The following is a 17,583-nucleotide window of genomic DNA, read 5'->3' on the forward strand; positions in this document are numbered from 1 at the left end:
CAGCCAATCACATTTGGAAACTTGGGAGTTATTGAATAGAACCTGATCCCGACCTGGTTAGGTGCACAGAGTTAGTTGCTGTTGTAACCGATGTCCCTTTCTGAAATAGAAAAGTTTTCCTCAGTTCAGGTTTAACAAATTCAGAGTTTTCCCTAAACCTGCTTTGTGAAACGGGCCCCTTGCAAAGACACAAGAGATATTAGACTATTCGATCATTTTGTTATGAGGTGTCAGCTGGTGGCCATAGACAACAGACAGACAATGGAAGCTATGTGTGGTTCAAAGTCAGTAGTGGTTCAGTGGTCTATTCCTGAAACCAGCTTTAACTAACTCTGAGTTGATGAACTCTAAAAGGGGGCTTTCTGTTCCAGAGCAGCTGATGTGAGTTCAATTGACTCTGAATATCAGAGATGACCCACTGACCTCTTCACTGATGGATCTTAAAAGGTCATGTTCTTAAATCGTGAATAGCAATCATCTAATGAGAATCTTCTGTCAAAGTAATGATTTTAAAGTGAACCTGCTTTGATCTGCACTTTGATGTGGACAGCGCAAACGAGTATTTGGGGGATTGCGTCGTCCTATGTAGAGGCAGAGATGTGATGAAGCTCAGGGTTTGTTGAAGTGAAATAGCTTTGCATAGTAAGTTACCAAAGTCAATGAGTCAGATTCAAAGTGACGTCTGTTTCTGGAACAGAAACCCCAACGTGCTCTCTGGATTAGACCCCAGATGGATTTCTGAGTTACTCCAGTATAGCAGGAGCTCTGACCCCAGATGTGCAAAGTGGACCGCTACAAAAAGCTAAACTGGGGAAACTGACATGACTTCTTTAGATGTCTGTGTATCGCCTGTTCAAAAACATTGTTTTCTACTTATTAACAATTAACACTACTTACAGGCTTACTATCTTATATTATTGCTTCCATAGATCAATGATCCTCATGGATTGTTTTTGTATGTTAAGTGTTACTCGAATATGCATCTTATGCCATTAACTACATGTACTGCACTTATTGTGTATGTAGAAACTAGAGTTGATTAAAATGTTGCTATTGGAGTTTGTTTCATTTGCTTTTTGTTTAACGTACATCTATAACATCAGATCAAAATACATTCAGTAGAATCACAAAGCTTAAAAATAGTGCATCCACCAGTTTATTTTTGTATACCAACCATTTAAACATTAGTTTTGTTTGAACACCCTGAATAAATGACTATTTTTAACCTTCATATTTGGTATTATAGAATGAAAATTCAAAACATCAATGCATTGAGCACTGCAGGATATATGTTTGGATTTCACAATACAAAAGAGTAATATATCAAAGGAGCATAAACATTACAGCGTGGATAAACAGACAAAAACCCTGCTATTTTTACTAAAAACTTTCCCCCAACCCCTTGTTAAACACTGACAAAAATGTACATTTCTTCTATATTTCTCCTCTAAACCAATGGAGGCACTTGTATTCGAGCTGGTCTGAAGCATGAATATAATTATAGAACTGCCAAGGAGGCAGTTTGTTGCCCCCAAGAACATAAACCACAAAGATTTGTTCTTATTAACTGTATACAAAAATTCAGATACACCACAACAGTAAAGAAGGGACATTTTTGGATCTTTAAAAAAAAAACTGCCACAGTATCTGACAATAAAATGCAACATGACAGAGAAAATTAATGGAATTTAAAAGGTAGAGTTTTTTCTCTTCATGGCATCTGAAATTTGCAATAAATTTTAAATTTTAAATTTAAGAGCGGCTTCTTATCTAAATAGAGTTTTACATTTTTCTTTAAGATCAATAAACCAAACTATACTAAATGCAATGTGCTTGACGGAAACTGGTTGATCATCCATCCATGATATGTGAATGAATGAAAGAACATATCACTCTATTCCTTTGAGGGATTCATTGGTCTCCATATTGGAAAACACTAAGTAGAGGAAGATTGCCACAGCGAGGAAGAACACAAACTGGACCCACAGTGGGATGAGGCGAGAGGACTTTGGTGCCTTCGGAGCTGCTTGAGCAGATTTCTTGGGTGTAGATCTCAAATGGGCACTTTCATAAATTGACGCGTTGTACGTGGAAGGCCTGGTGAATAATTAGAGGAATTATCAAATACAACCCATATTAAGTATAAATTAATTAGCTAATTAATTAGCAGTGAATATGTCAGCCTGTCCTCCACTGAACCCAAACAGGTACTTACTCGAGTTTGAGCCTTGTAATGTTGGCAAAGAGGTGTAGTGTTAAGACTTAACATGAACTCAAATGCTGCCCCCCTCAGGCAAATCAGTGCATCAAACATCTGAAAGTTAAGTTTAATATCCAGACACAGGGCTTAAAGTAAGAAAAAATCCTGAGCCTGAATTTTTTTCCTGGGGGGTGCAATAGTAAACTATTTAATTCTTATTCTGAATACAAAATAGGAAACAACCTAAGTTGGGCAGCTAAACTGTAGTTGGCCTCACATCAAGAAGGACTACTCAAATCCTCAGCCTGGGGCTTTTCTGTGTGTAGTTCCGTGGCATCCTCTCACAGTCCAAACACACGGCTGTTTAGATTTATGACTAAATTTTCTGATGCAACTGTGATAAATTTGTTTGTTTTTTGCCTCTCCTTTTCGTCACGCCCCATTTTTAAGAGTTGGTGGAATCTAAATGTCTAATGGTGCGAAGTAACTTTGTGAAAGTGAACTTACTTTTCAACAAAACTCCTTTCTCTGTATTCAGGCTTTGACCTTATGCAGGCTGAGTAGGACATCCTGCAGAGAGCAGAATGAAGCGTGTCTGTGTGAAGGTTTTGTATTTGTATCAACTTTGATGACAACAATTGGTATAACTGCAACTTACTCAGGTTCAAATTCTCTCTCAGTCCATCCTGGTCTTGAGCTCATAAAAGACCTACTAGACAGGTAAAAAATATAAAATGAAGTAATCTTATTGATACAAACTGATTTGGATTTGATTAATTACCTTAAATATATTAGTAATTCAGTGTTTGGATGTAAAAGGAGCTGATGAGGAAAAAACAGACCTGTCTTCATAGTCTCCTGCACCCTCGCTCCGAACCTGCCAAATTTGAAAAAATTATACATTAAATTTGTGTTGCTATAGACAACACATATATACAAGACCAATAGCTTTAACTGTTAACTGCAATTAACATGTACATGTGCATCTCTGGCTCTTTTTGTGGGATACCCTCCTCAATGAAATGACTAACTATTAACTTCCATTTTACCTCAGACACATATGAGTCCAATAAATATCATTGACTGGACTGCTCTGCTTATATATTCTCTCCTCTCAGAAGTCGGACCACTGAAACCATAAGGTGATGCACCCAAAGTGTATTTTTAATCTGAGGGGTTAACAGAGAACTTCAGTCATGTCTGCCAGTGATGGAGAGGACAGGTTTATAGATCTGGAGGATACTCACTGGAGTCCTGTAGACGTAGGTAACTTCCTCTTCTGAAATAAAAACATATCACACTGTGTGTCAAATAATGTGCAACATTTTCTCCACTCAGTAGTTGCCGCGTTTATCTTATGATGGAAAACTACTGAGTTGATCTGTAATATTTGTTATTATAGTTAGATATTAAATATGGACTACTGGGTGAATGTCTGAGCTCAAGTCCAGCTCTGTCAGCTGCAGTTCATCTGTCACCAAGGAGCTGTTGTGTTAGTGTTCACACTGCTGTGTGTGAAATGATCAGTATTTCAGCTGACAGACACAGTCAGTCGGTGAGATCACATTTTGCCCCCCACAGCAGCAGGTTTACAGCAGGGCGGGACTGTTGATCCCTGCACCGGGACCGGGACCGGGGCCGGGACCGGGGCGGGACACTCACCCTCCTCCCTGTAGTAGGTCTTGTCACTTGACGGTTTCCCTTTGGCCATGGCCTCCTTCAGCTTCTTCTCGTACAGTCTCCTGGTGGACTCTGAGGACAGAAACAGACAACAGACAGTTGTGGAGCCGATCCTGGCGGCACGGTGCTGAGTGAAAACGGGCAGAGGGGCTCACCGACCACCGGTCCGTGTTTGATCCCGTACTCATCCAGCAGCTCGCTGAGCTCCTGCTCGGACTTTCCGCTGAGCGACATCGTCGGTCGTCCTTTCACTTGTTAATGTGGAATTAGCTTTTTCTGTCGTTTCGGTTGATCTGCAGTTTCACTTCTCTAACTGAAGCTCGTCTCTCTCCGCCCACCGACACACGGCGGGAGCTCGGTTTGTTGCGCGAGCGCCAGCGACCGACTTCAGACCGGCGCGGATCTTTAGCGCCGCCCCCGTTTGTCTGGCCAGGTCAAAAAAACAATCGTACCATTAGGGTCGTACGTCACTTCCGTTTGTCGAATTCTTCTTCGTGTTTTTCCCCTCTCGTTATTTGTTTTTCTCCAACAAAGCTCCACCGCCTGCAGGAGGACATTAAAACTTTACTGATATAAAGTCACCACCACCTTACTAATGCTGCTGCGTTATTCTGCATTTTTTACATTGATGAATGTTTTATCCACTATCTATAAATTACTATGATCAAAGAAGACCTTTACATTTTAGTTTACTTTTTATTTTAATTATTATCACAGGACATTAATCAACCTTATCTCCAGTTGCCGCAGATGCAATCGTGAAACCTATATTCATAATAAAGTTCGAAAAATAATAGATTTTTGTTTTTGATGCATTATAATGCAGCAGCATCAAATTGTTTTTCCTGATTACCATGGGCTTCGTTTTAGCCATTTTACATAGTCAAACAATAAAATTTCTTGGAAGTTAATTACACGTTTTTTGTCTATGAAAATTTTAAATAAAATCAAAATTTTCAAAGTTACTTGTTTGTTTAACTTATATAACTTATATATTAATTTTATATTGGCAACAGAGTGAAAAGGATGATTTTATGTTGACATGAAGAGTTACTTTATACCTCAAATAACAGGGACGTAATAAATGTCAACATTCTTATTAATAAAAATATTGCAGAAGTTTTAGTTTCTGTCTAAGTTTTAGCCCTGGTGTAAAGGGAAACAACTTAGCTGAAGTTCATTCAAACATACCAACATCATTTCACACAATAGTTTTTTATTAACCAAAATTTTTCATATTACAGTTGCAATAAGTTGCACTTCAGCTTTTTTTTTTTTTTTGTCTTTTTTTATTTACATACATTGTCATTTTGTATATTTCTTTCATCATTTGTGACCATGTTTAACCATTGAAAAAGGATTCTAGGCTGAGCCAGTCTGGTTGTCCACTGCCCATCCAGAACATCAGCAGTCCCATCACTGTCACCAGACCCATCTTCAGCATCAGCTTCAGCAGATCTAGACACTGCAGGGAACAAAACAGGTCAGTGGTTGAAAAATGTACTAACCATTAAAGCATCTACCTGTTCCAACCATTAAGTGAAAAAAGAAATGGGCTCCACCGGAGTCTTTTGGTTCCAGTCAGGCAGTTCCTGCACACAGAAAGAAACAGCTGAGACAATATGTTCATCTGTGCATCTGTTTTCATGTGTGACCAAATGCAAATAATTCTTTTCTCACTTTAGGTGTTTCTGCAGAGCTAGGATCCTTCCTCTCACTGTGAAAATAAGAGAAAGAAAATAAAGTTTCTGGGTAGATCTGTCAATCTCAGCCTGTTACTGCTATTGTTCAAGATGCAATGTTTAATCCAGGCAAAGACTTCTGCTTACCAGTCAGGTTCAAAGTTAAAAACTTCAGAAACTGGATCTGTACCAAACTGAACTTTTATCTGCCTCGCTAAAAATTCACAAATGGAAGCACATTACTCATACAACACTTAAAATGATTCTGTAATGTAGACGACATCACGTGCACTGACCTTCCCTTTCATTCACCCCATCGCTGTCATTGTAAAACTTGTCAAAAGCCTCAATTCTCTCTTTTCTTTCTTCTTCTCTTTTTTTCAGCTCCAACTCATCATCTGGGTGTGACAACAGCTGTCCTAGCTCAGCCGCCTCTGAGGCCTCAAGCTCAGTGTTGAAGAAGAAGTTGTCATCCAGGGAGCCCTGGAAAAGGGGGCTTGTGGTTTTGCTGTCGTCCCTCTGTACCACTGAAACATTGTCCATATCTTCTGCAGGATGCTGACTCACATCTGAAACAGGTAGCTCTGCCGTGTCTGTGTCTTCTGGGGTTAACAGGTCCTCAGACACGATGGAAGCAATTTTAGACACATCAAAAACAAAGCCTTTGTTGGGATGTGATGGATGCGCTCTGTCGTTTGAGATGTGATGATCATCAAAGTCCTGTTCATTTAACTTATCCAAAACTGTAGCAAATGTCCAATGGAAATCGTCATCACTGGAGCTGTAGGAGTCATCCTGACTCATCTCCCCTTCATCATCACACCCTCGTACAACAGCATCGCTCCACACATACTCACATTTTCTTCTGTCTTGTTCTCCAGCTGCCACATCAAAACTGCTGAACCACTCTGCATTCATCTCCAGGTCTCCGCTGTACAGATACTCGTCTCCCTCCTCACTTGTGTCTTCATCTCTTGCTTGGTCTGTCACCTCTCCGTCCGGGAAGATCTCCTGCTTTGTAATTGAACTGCTCTTGGACGTATGAGGCATGGCATTTGGCTGGGTTTTACTTTCTTGATTTTTGGCTTCATTGTCTACATATTCACACGAAGAAAAGTCTGAGGGATAATCTGCAAAGCTCTCACCAGCCTCTTGATGTTCCTCTCCTGAGAAATCTTTCATTTTCTCTCCATATTCTTCCATATCAACTTCATCTATGAGGAGCTGGAGATTTTGAACTAATATTTCTGGAAAATCCAAAGTGGCCGTTGCAGGCTCACCTCTGTAAGGATGTTCAACCTCCAGCTCAACGCACAGAGCAAGAACATCTTCTTCTTGTTCTACTTTCATACCCGCACAATCAGACGAGTCTTCTTGCTTGTCTTCCTCTCTTCCTTTTTCATCTCTCTCAACCCCATCACCTTTTACCATCATCTCATCGCCACGTTCAGGGATTCGCCCAAAATAGGACGCCTCCTGATCGCTCTCGCTCTCACCTCGGTCCTCGTTTCTAACTTGAAGTTTTTCAGCATCCACCAGGGATGAGGGTTGTCCCTTAGCAAAGATCCTGTCCTCTTTATTACCACAGTAGACCTTTTTGTAGCAGAAAACTGACCCCAACAAATCACCTTGTTTTCCTGCGCTTACATCACTTTCTTCATCTTCTCCATCTTCTCTGGAGACTGAGCCTTCTCCATCTGGGCTTGTGTAATCTTCCCCTGGTGCCGTGCATGTGTTCATGACACTGACCCCAATACCTTGAAAATCCTCCTCCTCATCATCATCATCATCACTATTGTCCAACTGCTCTAATTCAACATTTTCAGCCATGTAGAGTTCTTTGGGTTCTTTACTAGACAAAGCTGTCGCTTCAGCAGTTGCTTCATGGTCTTTGTTTGTTGGTAAATTTTCATGAGGATTACCTTCTTTCTCCTCCTCATCATCATCACTATGATCCAACTGCTCTAATTCAACATTTTCAGCCATGTAGAGTTCTTTGGGTTCTTTGCTAGACAAAGCTGTCGCTTCAGCAGTTGCTTCCTGGTCTTTGTTTGTTGGTAAATTTTCATGAGCATTACCTTCTTTCTCTTCCTCATCCTTTTCATCGGACGTCAAATTCTCAAAGTCCAAATCTTCATTATGAAATGATGAAAAAGATGTTTCTGTAACAACATCATTATTTGAAATTAAATTTTGGAAATAGTAAAACACAACAAAATATTGAAACAGGATTCTTACCAAAAAATTCATCACTAAGTTGATCAGAAAAAAAGGGTTCCATCTTTGCAAATAGACAAGTTTAGAGCTTAATAAGAGTCATAGCTAGACAAAAATTATGCATTGCCATCGATAATCTTCCTCAGAAAGGAAGAGAGCTCAAGCAACTCATCTTTTGTTGCTTCGAGCAGCTTCCTGTTAAGCAGACGCTATAAAGTTTGCATGTTAAAACTCAAGTATTTGATTTAATCTATGACAATTAATGTCCTCATTTGGTGCGTATGCCCTAGGAAAATGAAGATATAAAATTGTATGTGATAAATTTGTTGATCAAAAGTAAATCAAAAAAGTAATGTTTTATGTTCCCATTTGAACGTACCTTCATGAGCTCATGAAACGATGACAGCTTTGATGTGGTTTTGGTTTCAGATGCACAACATAAACTCCAGCAGCCAAACATGCAGATAGTTTTTGCCGAAACAGTTAATGTTTATTGTTACCTTGTGTAACTGAGACGGGTGTAGTGACACTATGAAGATTATTTGAAGTCATAAAAGAGCAGTGCCTATCTTCCAAAAAGTCAGTATGATACTTTGATTTACATTGATACTTTGATATACTTTGTTGATGGTTGATTATAGCTCATGACGGAGGAGGTATCGGTGGTTGGGCTTGAGGTCAACTTCTACTGGAAAATGGTCACTCACCTCAAGAGCCTAAACAGAGCCACCAGGAGATCACAATTAATGTTCATGTCGGCATTAAACTGAACCAAAAGAAACGTTTACAAGGCAACAGGTTCACCTCCTCCTCAGTGAGATGGAAACTCTCTTTAAAATTGAAGGGTTGAGCTGAACCGGGCACAATACTGAAAATAATTTCGCGTCCATGGACAATTATCCTGTTTGAAAAAGTGAAAAAATTATCAGAAGAAACTATTTTGTTTAATCTGCCTCGTGCCTGCAGGACCTCTCCATTTTTGTAATCGTGTTTTCAGGCATCACCGACCTGTCATAGGCGCAGTGTGTCTTCTGCCGGACAGTGGTGTCTTGTTCATCTCCAATTAACCAATGAAATTTGGGGTCACTCCTCAAGCGCACAGCTCTCCAGCCCTTCATAGTAACGTAGCTGCAGCCAGCGTTGAGGTCGCCAAGGATCATCACATTCTGATGTGAATGAAACACAGGTCGAACTCATGATTTCATCCAGTGCGAAAGATTAGACCAATGTGGCCAAGATGAGGCGCTCTGACCAAGATATCATCCATCCATCCAAGAGGCTGCAGCCAATCCCAGCTGACAGCGGGAGAGAGAGGAAAGAAGCAAATAAAAAAAGCCATAATGATCACAGTAATATGGCTTGACCTACATTGACCTTCCACTTCTTGTAAATCCCGTTGAAGACAGTGTACAGTTCATCCATCTCCTTCATGGCAGTTTTTGGACAGGTGTGTTGGCCAATCAGGACAAAATCCTTTAACACTGGGAAAACACAAATCACATTTACCACACTTCAGTCCAGAGAAGTCAACATAAACTGATGAACCTAGTTTGGTCTCTAACTGGCAGAACTTGAACCATTCTGCTTCATTTACTCATCACTGATGGAAGATGAGGACGACTCAACTCATAAAAGTATTCATCCACAGAAAAACTTAAAATTATTCATTCATTTTAACATTATTTATCATCATGTCCTTTTTTTACTGACTGTCTTCTTTTGGGCTCACTTGTACACACGGCAGACATGACCTAGATAAATATCTCTAATCCAGTGTATCCAGGTTTCTGAAACCAGTATATAATGCTTATATTTGCAAAACAAATCAAGGACTCTCCAGAAACACTGTGTTACTTGAGTGCAACGTGGTGCCATTTTTCTTGCATGAATTTCATTTAATCTTACATGTTGTGGGAGAGTGAAAGCGGACGATGAAAGGCTCTCTGGAGAAAGCATCAGTTTCCCTGGTCCCTTCCTCTAGTTTATGATACTGATATTGCTCTTTGACTGTCAACACATTGCTCCTGGAAGAAAAGAGAGGAAACAGAGGAGGTTATGTGACATTGGCTGTCAACAGTGCTGGCTCATGTTTGACTGACAGCATGTGTTACCTGTAAATGTAGACATACTGCTCCTTGTAGGTGTTCCTCCCCAGCCTTTCACTCTCCACAAAGGAGTATGAATTGGAATAGTCAAATCTGCAGATAGCAACACCAGCCACATAAAAAAAAAATAAATTTGTCATAGCTGCACGTTTTAGACCTGTAAATGATTGTACCTGTTAAGCTCCTTAACCAAAGTTTGTATTGCTTCTCCTTTAGAGTCTCGGACCTCCTGAATAAGACACAAGTCACATCGAGAGAGGATCTTGGGAGCAAAGACAAAGAGAAAAAGGTGAGTCAGCAATGTCGATGTATTTGGATGTTGCTCTAAGCATTGTACACATACAGTAGATTACCTTCAGTAGGATCCCCATAACCTTCTTGTTGTTTGCCTTTGCTTCACCAAAACTCTGAATGTTGAAAGCGCATATTTTCAGTGAAGATGTAACGTTCAACGCACACAACCCCGAGACAAACAAAAGAAGTGCGGTCCTCATGTTGTTGTTATTGGATGATGATCACTCTGTAAGTAAAAGAGAGTTTGCTGAGATCCTCTTTGTCGTGTTGTGAAAGATGTTACAAAAAAGTGCAGCCACACTACCGACGCCACAGGCCCTCACCTCCGGTGCCAGTTTTAGCAGGGGACTGACCTCAGTCAAGCAAAGAGCCATCCCTTCAATGCTGGTGTATTTGGGGAAAATGCAGGTAAACGTGGGTGAAAGGACAGGAGCTTCAGATCTGTGTGGTGGATGTGCTGTGTCAGTGCCTGTGGAGAATGGCGCTTTATCTGGAAAAGTTAAAACCACTGAATACAAAGGACAATGGCTCCATCCACTCAGCTATGAGCCTGTTTTGTCTCTAAGTTTGAGTGTGATCAGACAATAGACCATGTGTCATGCCTGCCAGCTTCATGAACATTTGTGCAGAATTTAGAAGTTGAGCAGCTAGTTGGTGCCGCACAATGAGCAGGCACCGCTGAGACCACACAGTCCCAGTTTTAACTGTGACACCGTGGCTCTCCATCACAACGACATGAATGCGAGAGGTGCTGTGTATCTCGTTTGCTCTTCGTCAGAATATAATGTATGTATAATGTAACATATGTAACATATAATGTATAAAATACATTATTTTAAAAATTAGATTGTGTTGCATTCAACTCTTCTTCTACAGCATCTCTGCTCATTATCAATGCACTAATGGCTTCAGTAAAACTCAACACTTCACGCACAATAGCTTGTTGCACTTAAGTGTAAACGCAGAAACGTTTTATGAGACTGTGCATCTGTGTGGTGAAATACTTCATTTGAACATTGACATTTTTAGATCATTTATCTTTCACTCATCATATTGTATATAATCACCTGACAGCTAGAGTCAGATTTTAAACATTAAAAGAAAGAAGTTCTGAGTGTATAATTGACTATTAAAGATTAAAACCACCTCAGTTTCCAATTTGTTGTCAATCAACCAGCTAAGATGATAACAAGCTGCTTAGTACAACAATAATAATGACCCAGTATTACATTATGACAGGATTAATTTTATTATATAACAAATATGTACTTTCTGGTTACTGGTTGCTTATTTCTAACAGCTTTTACTTCTAGCTGAATATTTCCAAGGTGGATGTATTACAACTACTACTTCAGTACATTATCCAAATGTAAACTCTCAACTCAATTTGCAACATAAATGTTGATTCTTGTTTTTTTTTGTTCATTTGAATATATTTATGTAAAAGTGGCACAACATGGAGAATTTTGAACAGTTCTGGTTGTTGTAATGATTATGTATTGATGTATCCAAACAAAAATATAATAAGATTACAAACAGCACACACATATTGACAAAGTACTTTTAATGTAGTTGTTGGGTGTAACTAGTTTTATATCAATTCAAAGCTCCATGATATAATAAAAAATATGGTTTCTGCTTTGTTGACTGGGTATCTGTTTACAGTACAATGGATGCTTCCAATTTTTCCTACTCATTATTCTATTGATACGATCGGCTCAAAATGTCTTGTACCGTACATCCTCCACATGTCAACACACCCTGTTACACACTGTCAATGAAATATAAAATGGAAACATATCAAAGGACCGAGGCCAATATAAATCTTATTTTAAAGCTACAATAATATTGGTGAGCACTGACATAATCATGTTGGTCTGAAACAGCCTGAGTGTCGAGGAGAAGCCATTTCCAAAAGGTAGTCTTCTACACGTGTCTCTATGTCTGAGTACAGGTCTTCCACTTGCTCCCTGAAAGGTGGATGCCATAGCCACAACATAACAACCCCCGCCACAGCGAAGAGGAGGAGGAGGAAGAACACATGCACCTTCCACCGGGAGTCAGATGATGCCTAAGCAGAGGATGGAGAAAATATCGGAGTTATGCTTTGTTGTAGATACTCTGAGAGATACCGCAGCAAAGATCAGGCAAATTTTCAGAAAGTTTCAGAGACATTTTGGTGCAGTATAGTGTATAGCAAGTATAAAATTCTTAAAACTAGTTGTCTGAGAACTGAAGGCCAAATGACAGCATTTGAGTTCGACAAGGAAATTAGGTCTCAAATTCTCCTACCACACACCCGCATACACTCACCGGTCTCCTGCGTCGCTGGCTGAGTTGCCGGAGTTCATCCCTGCACTGCGACAGCCGGGCCTGGCTGGATTGACACTCCTGCTCCATGGTATGCAGCTCAGACTGCAGCTCCTCACACTACACACACACACACACACACCATATGGAATAATGTAGATTTGTATTTGTTCCCTATCCATTTAAAATGTGCTATAAAAGTTTATTTGTGGCACACACAAGAAAAAGCTTGTGAGGGAAAGTTGACTCAAGTATTGACGTTCATTGTTTTTTTGTTTTTTTGTTTCATAATATGCTCAAGATAAAAATGATTCAATTACACTATATTACCACTTTATAGAATTATTATAAAACATCTTTATCGTGTTTTGTTAATATAAATGTTCTTTCATCAAAGGGCATTATGAGTCACTTCCTTCACAGCAAAATGTAATGATGCCTACAGTCTTTTTGACTCATTTACTGTGGATTCATCAATATCCACAATATAATTCCCTGTGTGGATTAAAGAAAGCAGGGAGGTTTTGAATGTGCTACATTAAACTTCGCTATCCCCACGTTACCTCTCTCTCCTTGAGCTGGAGTTTCTCCTTAATGTGACGGAGCTGCTCCTCCACCTGACTGTCTCTCCTCTGTGTCATTTGTGTCTCTGCTTCCTCTGATGTCACACAATCCTGCATCACAAAGTCCTGGCTCTCCGTGTTGCCATCTACCAGGAAGCAGGAAGCAGTTTAAAATGAGAAATCCCCATTATCTCTGCAGCATTTGAGAACTGCTGTGTCGATTCAGGATAAATAAAAAAAAAATATATATATATATATGTATATAGTAGCTCTAAATCTAAGCTTTGTACCTCTAAGCTGCTCGATTTCCTCTCGTAAAATCTGGTTGTCCTCCTCCAGAAGGCAAATGTTGTACTGTAGCTCCTTCTTCTCTTGTTGTAATAACGTCACTTCCTCCCTCAGCTCGTCCTCTCTGGTCCTGGATAGCTGTGCAGGACACACACACAGAGTTTTCACAACAGCTGATTCTAACTTCTGACCATGCACATTTCTAGAGTAAACCATACCTCCACTTGGCTGTGTAGCTGCTGCAGCTGCTCATTACTGAGGTGCTGCTTCTCTCTGAGCTGTCCAGAGCTCAGTTTCAGCTCCTCGTACAGGTTCTTCCACTTCATGGCCTCGGCCTTGGCTGTAATTAGCAACCCCTGGCCAAAAATACACAGTGCCTTCAAGATTCAGCCACAATACTGACAATGACTTTCTGATGTGTGAACACAAACTTATATCACCGAAAAATAAAAAGTCTGTGTCATCGATGTTATGTCAAACTGAATGTGTTCCATTTCTTACCTGCAGCGTCTCGGCCTTGCTGAGTGCCTCAGTTTTCTCTTGAGTGGCCTTCTGCAGGACGACCAGGGCTTTCTCTTCGTATATCAGCTTCTGCTTCTCCATCTGTACTACTAGTTTCTTTAGTCCATCTTTAGGAAACTTCTGTAAGGACACAAAACTACTGAGTTAGAGTGACAGCGCAGAGCCAGAGTGGCTGTTTTACAAAGGACCAATCGTTTGCTGTGTGACACCCATTAGGTGATAAAAAAAGAAAAACCAAATTCTCTGGTTACATATTTTACCACAAGCTGCTGTTCTTACCTGCAAGGAGATCTGCAGCTGTGACTCCAGAGCCTTGATCTTGTTTCTCAGTAGATCTTCATTGCAGCGAGCCTGTGTGGGTTAGAAAGGAAGTGAATGAGTGTCAGATAGAACATCAATATTGATGAACTAAAATCTGTGGTAGGTTACTCTGTCACAGCGTGTCCTCACTGATGCAACTTGCTTTGTGCACCAGGGATCACAAGATTGTCTACATATGCTACAACGACACAGTGTTGCAGTAAATAAAAGGTAATGAGCTATTTAATAAGAGAGAGAGAAAAAAAATACAGCTCACAAACAAGGATTTGAAGCGAAATACCTTCTTCTCAACTGTTCAAAGCCAAATTTAAAAAAGGAAAGCACTAATAATTCCTTCTGATTCACTGCAGCCAGAGTAGTGTAGATACAAGAAAGCTGATGATGATGGATGACACCTACAACAGCTAGCAGCTGGCTGCCCTTTCTGTAAAAGACTGACAGCTGGCTCTCCTCCTCTGCAGTATTGACTAGAGCGGAAGCAGGAAGCTTCAAACCACAGGCTGCATAGGCACTTCCTGAGGCAGCCATTGACAAACGGTGTGCAACGCTGGCAAGAAAGGCTCAGTATCAACCAAAGAAGAAAAGTCCAAATGAACAGCAATGCTAACATGATGAAATGCCAATACTGACATCTGTTTGGTCTGTGTGTTAGACTGAATTAAATGGCCTGCTTTTGGAGACAGAGTCTTACTGTCCAAATTGTGTTAGAGGAGTTCAGAAGGTTCTCTGTGCTCTCCTGGAGCGCTGCCAGCTTCTTCTTCACGCTCTCTTCCCTCCACAGAGCCTCCTGATAGAAAACAGACACACACATACTTATTGCAGCTACAGACTGCGAGCAGCCGGTCAGACCTTAGTGTTTCACCAGATGCTCAACATCAGAGATGAGAGCTGAGGGTTTAATTCCACAACAATGATGCTGATCAAGCTCATGATGTTATACAAAAAAAAAAAAAAAAAAACTACTCTAATGAGGCTGAAAAGATTTGTGCATTAAAGCATCATTGTTTCATTGAGGAGGATGTTATTTCTTCTTTAAGAAGTCACAAATTCTGCCTTTAAGAATGAACACTTGGGAAGATTTGGTTGGCTTACCTGCAGGTAGTCAGCTAACCGCTGCACATCCTGTTGTGAAACAAGAATAAGTTAAATTGGGTAATTATTTTTTATGTATATAATTTGCAGATTATGCCTTTAAAATAGCAGCGTGAAACTCACTGATTCTTTGACAGTGATGAGGCCAGACCTATGAAAGAGAAAATGCCACATTACAGACACATAAAAACACTGATCACAGATTTTTGTGGGGTCATACTCACTCTGTCTGCACACTGGCCTCTCCAAATTTATTTTTTGGGAGATATTTCTCGCCTTGGCGGAAGAACTTCTCGTGAGTTTTTTCTGTTCGAGTTCTTGTTTTGGAGCTTGTCTTTTGAGCTTTAAGAGGGAAAAAAGAAATTTTCCTTCACTGGTATGAATGATCCTGAATGATTGTCTCTATTTTATGTGACAGCCCATACTTTTGTCTGTCAATTTCCCCTGCTGACTTGACTCCATCATCATTTGTGTGGAGGTAGATGGTTGATTCTTTGAATGGCCTTTCTCTTGTCTCGTCAGTGTTTCATGCACTGACCATAAAGAAGCCTGAGAAAATGAGAGGAGAGAGGAGAAGATGCAGGAATTATTACGATGGACAAATGTGTAAAATACTCCAAATAATGATTTTTTTATCTACCCATGAATAGCTGCTTGGACTATCAGTTTGGCTGCTGCCTGATGTTGAAATCATCACCTTTGAATGTCCATTTGCTATGTGCATTGTTTGGATATTTGTATGAAACATCTTCAACTGGCTGCTGGAGCTATGATGTTTTGGTGAGAGTGTCGGTGCTGAAGGTTTCGTTCTTGGCGACAGACCACACAGCTCTGGGCTCACCGATCTCCTCCTCAGAAATTCTAGATGCCTCTTTTCTTTCAGTTCGTTTTTTATCATTCGTGTGTCAAACTCTCTTGTTGGGCTGCGACATGAAGTCACATTGTTACGTCCTCGCAGGTATTCGTGTTTCTGTGCTCGGACCTCTGCAATTCGATCAAAGTCTTTCACTGGGGAGAGTTTGAATCCAGCCAGGGCAGCCATGACAGCAACTCTGGCTGTTACAGGGCCTTGAACCTTTAATGATAATATACAAGAAAATTAATTATGAATCTCTACAACAATCAAATATACAACATATTAACAACTGGTGTGAAACCATAGCATTTGCTGATAAACTATGTTGTTATGTAAATATGATTTTCAAAAGCTACATGTGCTGTATGATGAATCATATGTTATCGCTTAAGAAACTACCTAAGAGTTGTAAACTATACGTTTCTGAAGCTGTTAAAATTACTATTGAAGTTAAAAAAAAAAACATTTGTCAGACACCATCATACATTTACATTTATCAGGTCCAGACATTTTTTTTATCTCAAGTCTTTTACCCGCTACACCAAACAAGAGAATTAATGAGCTCGATCATGAGGTTGTAAATAAAAAAAATAAAAGTAAAGGACACTTTGTGTAGCTTAGTAATTACCATGACCGTTGAGAGTGTGTTGGAGTAGAAGTAGCTACATGAGTAGCTCTAGATATAGTAGTGTGCCATTCCAGTAACCATGGTTAAAATGCAGGTTATGGCAGCTGTTGCTGCGGTTTCATTGCATTGTTGGTATATTTTTTGAGTAAGTTCCTTTAATTATATGAGTATCATTTCAAAAAGATAGACTAAACCCAGGCACCAGTTGTTTGAGGCTTTGGAGGAAAAAATGTACAAGATAATGCAAAAACAAAATACTTCCAAATAAGCTGAAATAAATGAATCACATAGCTCACCCACTACGCCATTCATTTGGTGAAAATTCTTTAAGTGCTGCCCGAAAATTCATCAATTTTCTGCCTTTTCTGAAATAATGTCCGGGGGATCTGTCTGTGTTTCACATGTAGCTGTTTCAGTTGAGCATAAGTTTACAGGAAGTGAAGTGAACCACAGCGTCATATGTTCCTCTATCTCACCAGCCACTTGCACCAAACTGATGCTATGAACGGGTGTGCCCCAAGATTACAGACAGACCTAATCAATTCCTCTGCCATGCAGTCTTGGATAAAAGGCACCACCAGGGACACGGTTCTGAGCTGAATGTGGCTGGATCCTAAATATTTAAATTTTTTATAAGAGCAGTGTTGTTTCTCATTGATGTAGGTTAAGGTCTTAGATATGAAAAAGGTGTAAATGACCTGAGAGTGGTACAACTGTAAATAGAAAACTGTGTGATGGACACATGCATTAAACTGTACCTTATTTTTATGTCTTTTATGGTGTTTATTGTGAATTGTGACAGAGCTAATATGAAATAAAAAAAAA

General features: G+C 39.9%; 4 protein-coding genes across 8 annotated transcripts; all 4 read right to left on the bottom strand.

The window, feature by feature from the left end:
* Positions 1–1,138: 1,138 nt before the first annotated feature.
* LOC115046336 (emerin) lies at positions 1,139–4,429 on the bottom strand. Of its 2 annotated transcripts, none has more exons than XM_029506643.1 (7): positions 4,036–4,429; positions 3,863–3,952; positions 3,448–3,479; positions 3,043–3,077; positions 2,859–2,909; positions 2,708–2,770; positions 1,139–2,097 (listed from the first exon to the last, which is right to left on the bottom strand). In XM_029506643.1, the coding sequence occupies exons 1-7, from the start codon at positions 4,112–4,114 to the stop codon at positions 1,890–1,892; spliced, it is 558 nt and encodes a 185-aa protein (XP_029362503.1). In that variant the 5' UTR covers positions 4,115–4,429; the 3' UTR covers positions 1,139–1,889. The 2 variants fall into 2 exon arrangements, with proteins under 2 accessions (XP_029362503.1, XP_029362502.1); XM_029506642.1 differs by having other exon boundaries at positions 2,859–2,912; positions 4,036–4,427.
* Positions 4,430–5,115: 686 nt separating this feature from the next.
* On the bottom strand, positions 5,116–8,201 carry LOC115046335 (FK506-binding protein 5). Of its 3 annotated transcripts, none has more exons than XM_029506641.1 (6): positions 8,159–8,201; positions 5,859–7,724; positions 5,710–5,776; positions 5,561–5,597; positions 5,443–5,472; positions 5,116–5,345 (listed from the first exon to the last, which is right to left on the bottom strand). In XM_029506641.1, the coding sequence occupies exons 2-6, from the start codon at positions 7,546–7,548 to the stop codon at positions 5,223–5,225; spliced, it is 1,947 nt and encodes a 648-aa protein (XP_029362501.1). In that variant the 5' UTR covers positions 7,549–7,724; positions 8,159–8,201; the 3' UTR covers positions 5,116–5,222. The 3 variants fall into 3 exon arrangements, with proteins under 3 accessions (XP_029362501.1, XP_029362499.1, XP_029362500.1); XM_029506639.1 differs by lacking the exon at positions 8,159–8,201 and adding an exon at positions 7,801–7,942; XM_029506640.1 differs by lacking the exon at positions 8,159–8,201 and adding an exon at positions 7,801–7,931 and having other exon boundaries at positions 5,859–7,694.
* Positions 8,202–8,414: 213 nt separating this feature from the next.
* On the bottom strand, positions 8,415–10,378 carry dnase1l1l (deoxyribonuclease I-like 1-like). Its single transcript, XM_029505432.1, has 8 exons — positions 10,238–10,378; positions 10,058–10,146; positions 9,891–9,977; positions 9,685–9,803; positions 9,148–9,260; positions 8,788–8,945; positions 8,584–8,680; positions 8,415–8,495 (listed from the first exon to the last, which is right to left on the bottom strand). Exons 1-8 carry the CDS (start codon positions 10,376–10,378, stop codon positions 8,415–8,417), a joined length of 885 nt encoding a protein of 294 aa, XP_029361292.1.
* A 1,027-nt stretch (positions 10,379–11,405) lies between these two features.
* On the bottom strand, positions 11,406–17,191 carry traf3ip3 (TRAF3 interacting protein 3). Of its 2 annotated transcripts, none has more exons than XM_029506664.1 (14): positions 17,055–17,191; positions 15,972–16,349; positions 15,700–15,823; positions 15,499–15,616; positions 15,398–15,425; positions 15,275–15,304; positions 14,874–14,969; positions 14,141–14,212; positions 13,841–13,981; positions 13,558–13,695; positions 13,342–13,477; positions 13,052–13,197; positions 12,492–12,608; positions 11,406–12,249 (listed from the first exon to the last, which is right to left on the bottom strand). In XM_029506664.1, the coding sequence occupies exons 2-14, from the start codon at positions 16,314–16,316 to the stop codon at positions 12,046–12,048; spliced, it is 1,695 nt and encodes a 564-aa protein (XP_029362524.1). In that variant the 5' UTR covers positions 16,317–16,349; positions 17,055–17,191; the 3' UTR covers positions 11,406–12,045. The 2 variants fall into 2 exon arrangements, with proteins under 2 accessions (XP_029362524.1, XP_029362523.1); XM_029506663.1 differs by having other exon boundaries at positions 15,915–16,349.
* Positions 17,192–17,583: the final 392 nt, after the last annotated feature.

This window comes from Echeneis naucrates, chromosome 7, assembly GCF_900963305.1.
Source record: "Echeneis naucrates chromosome 7, fEcheNa1.1, whole genome shotgun sequence".
Classification (NCBI taxonomy): Eukaryota; Metazoa; Chordata; class Actinopteri; order Carangiformes; family Echeneidae; genus Echeneis; species Echeneis naucrates.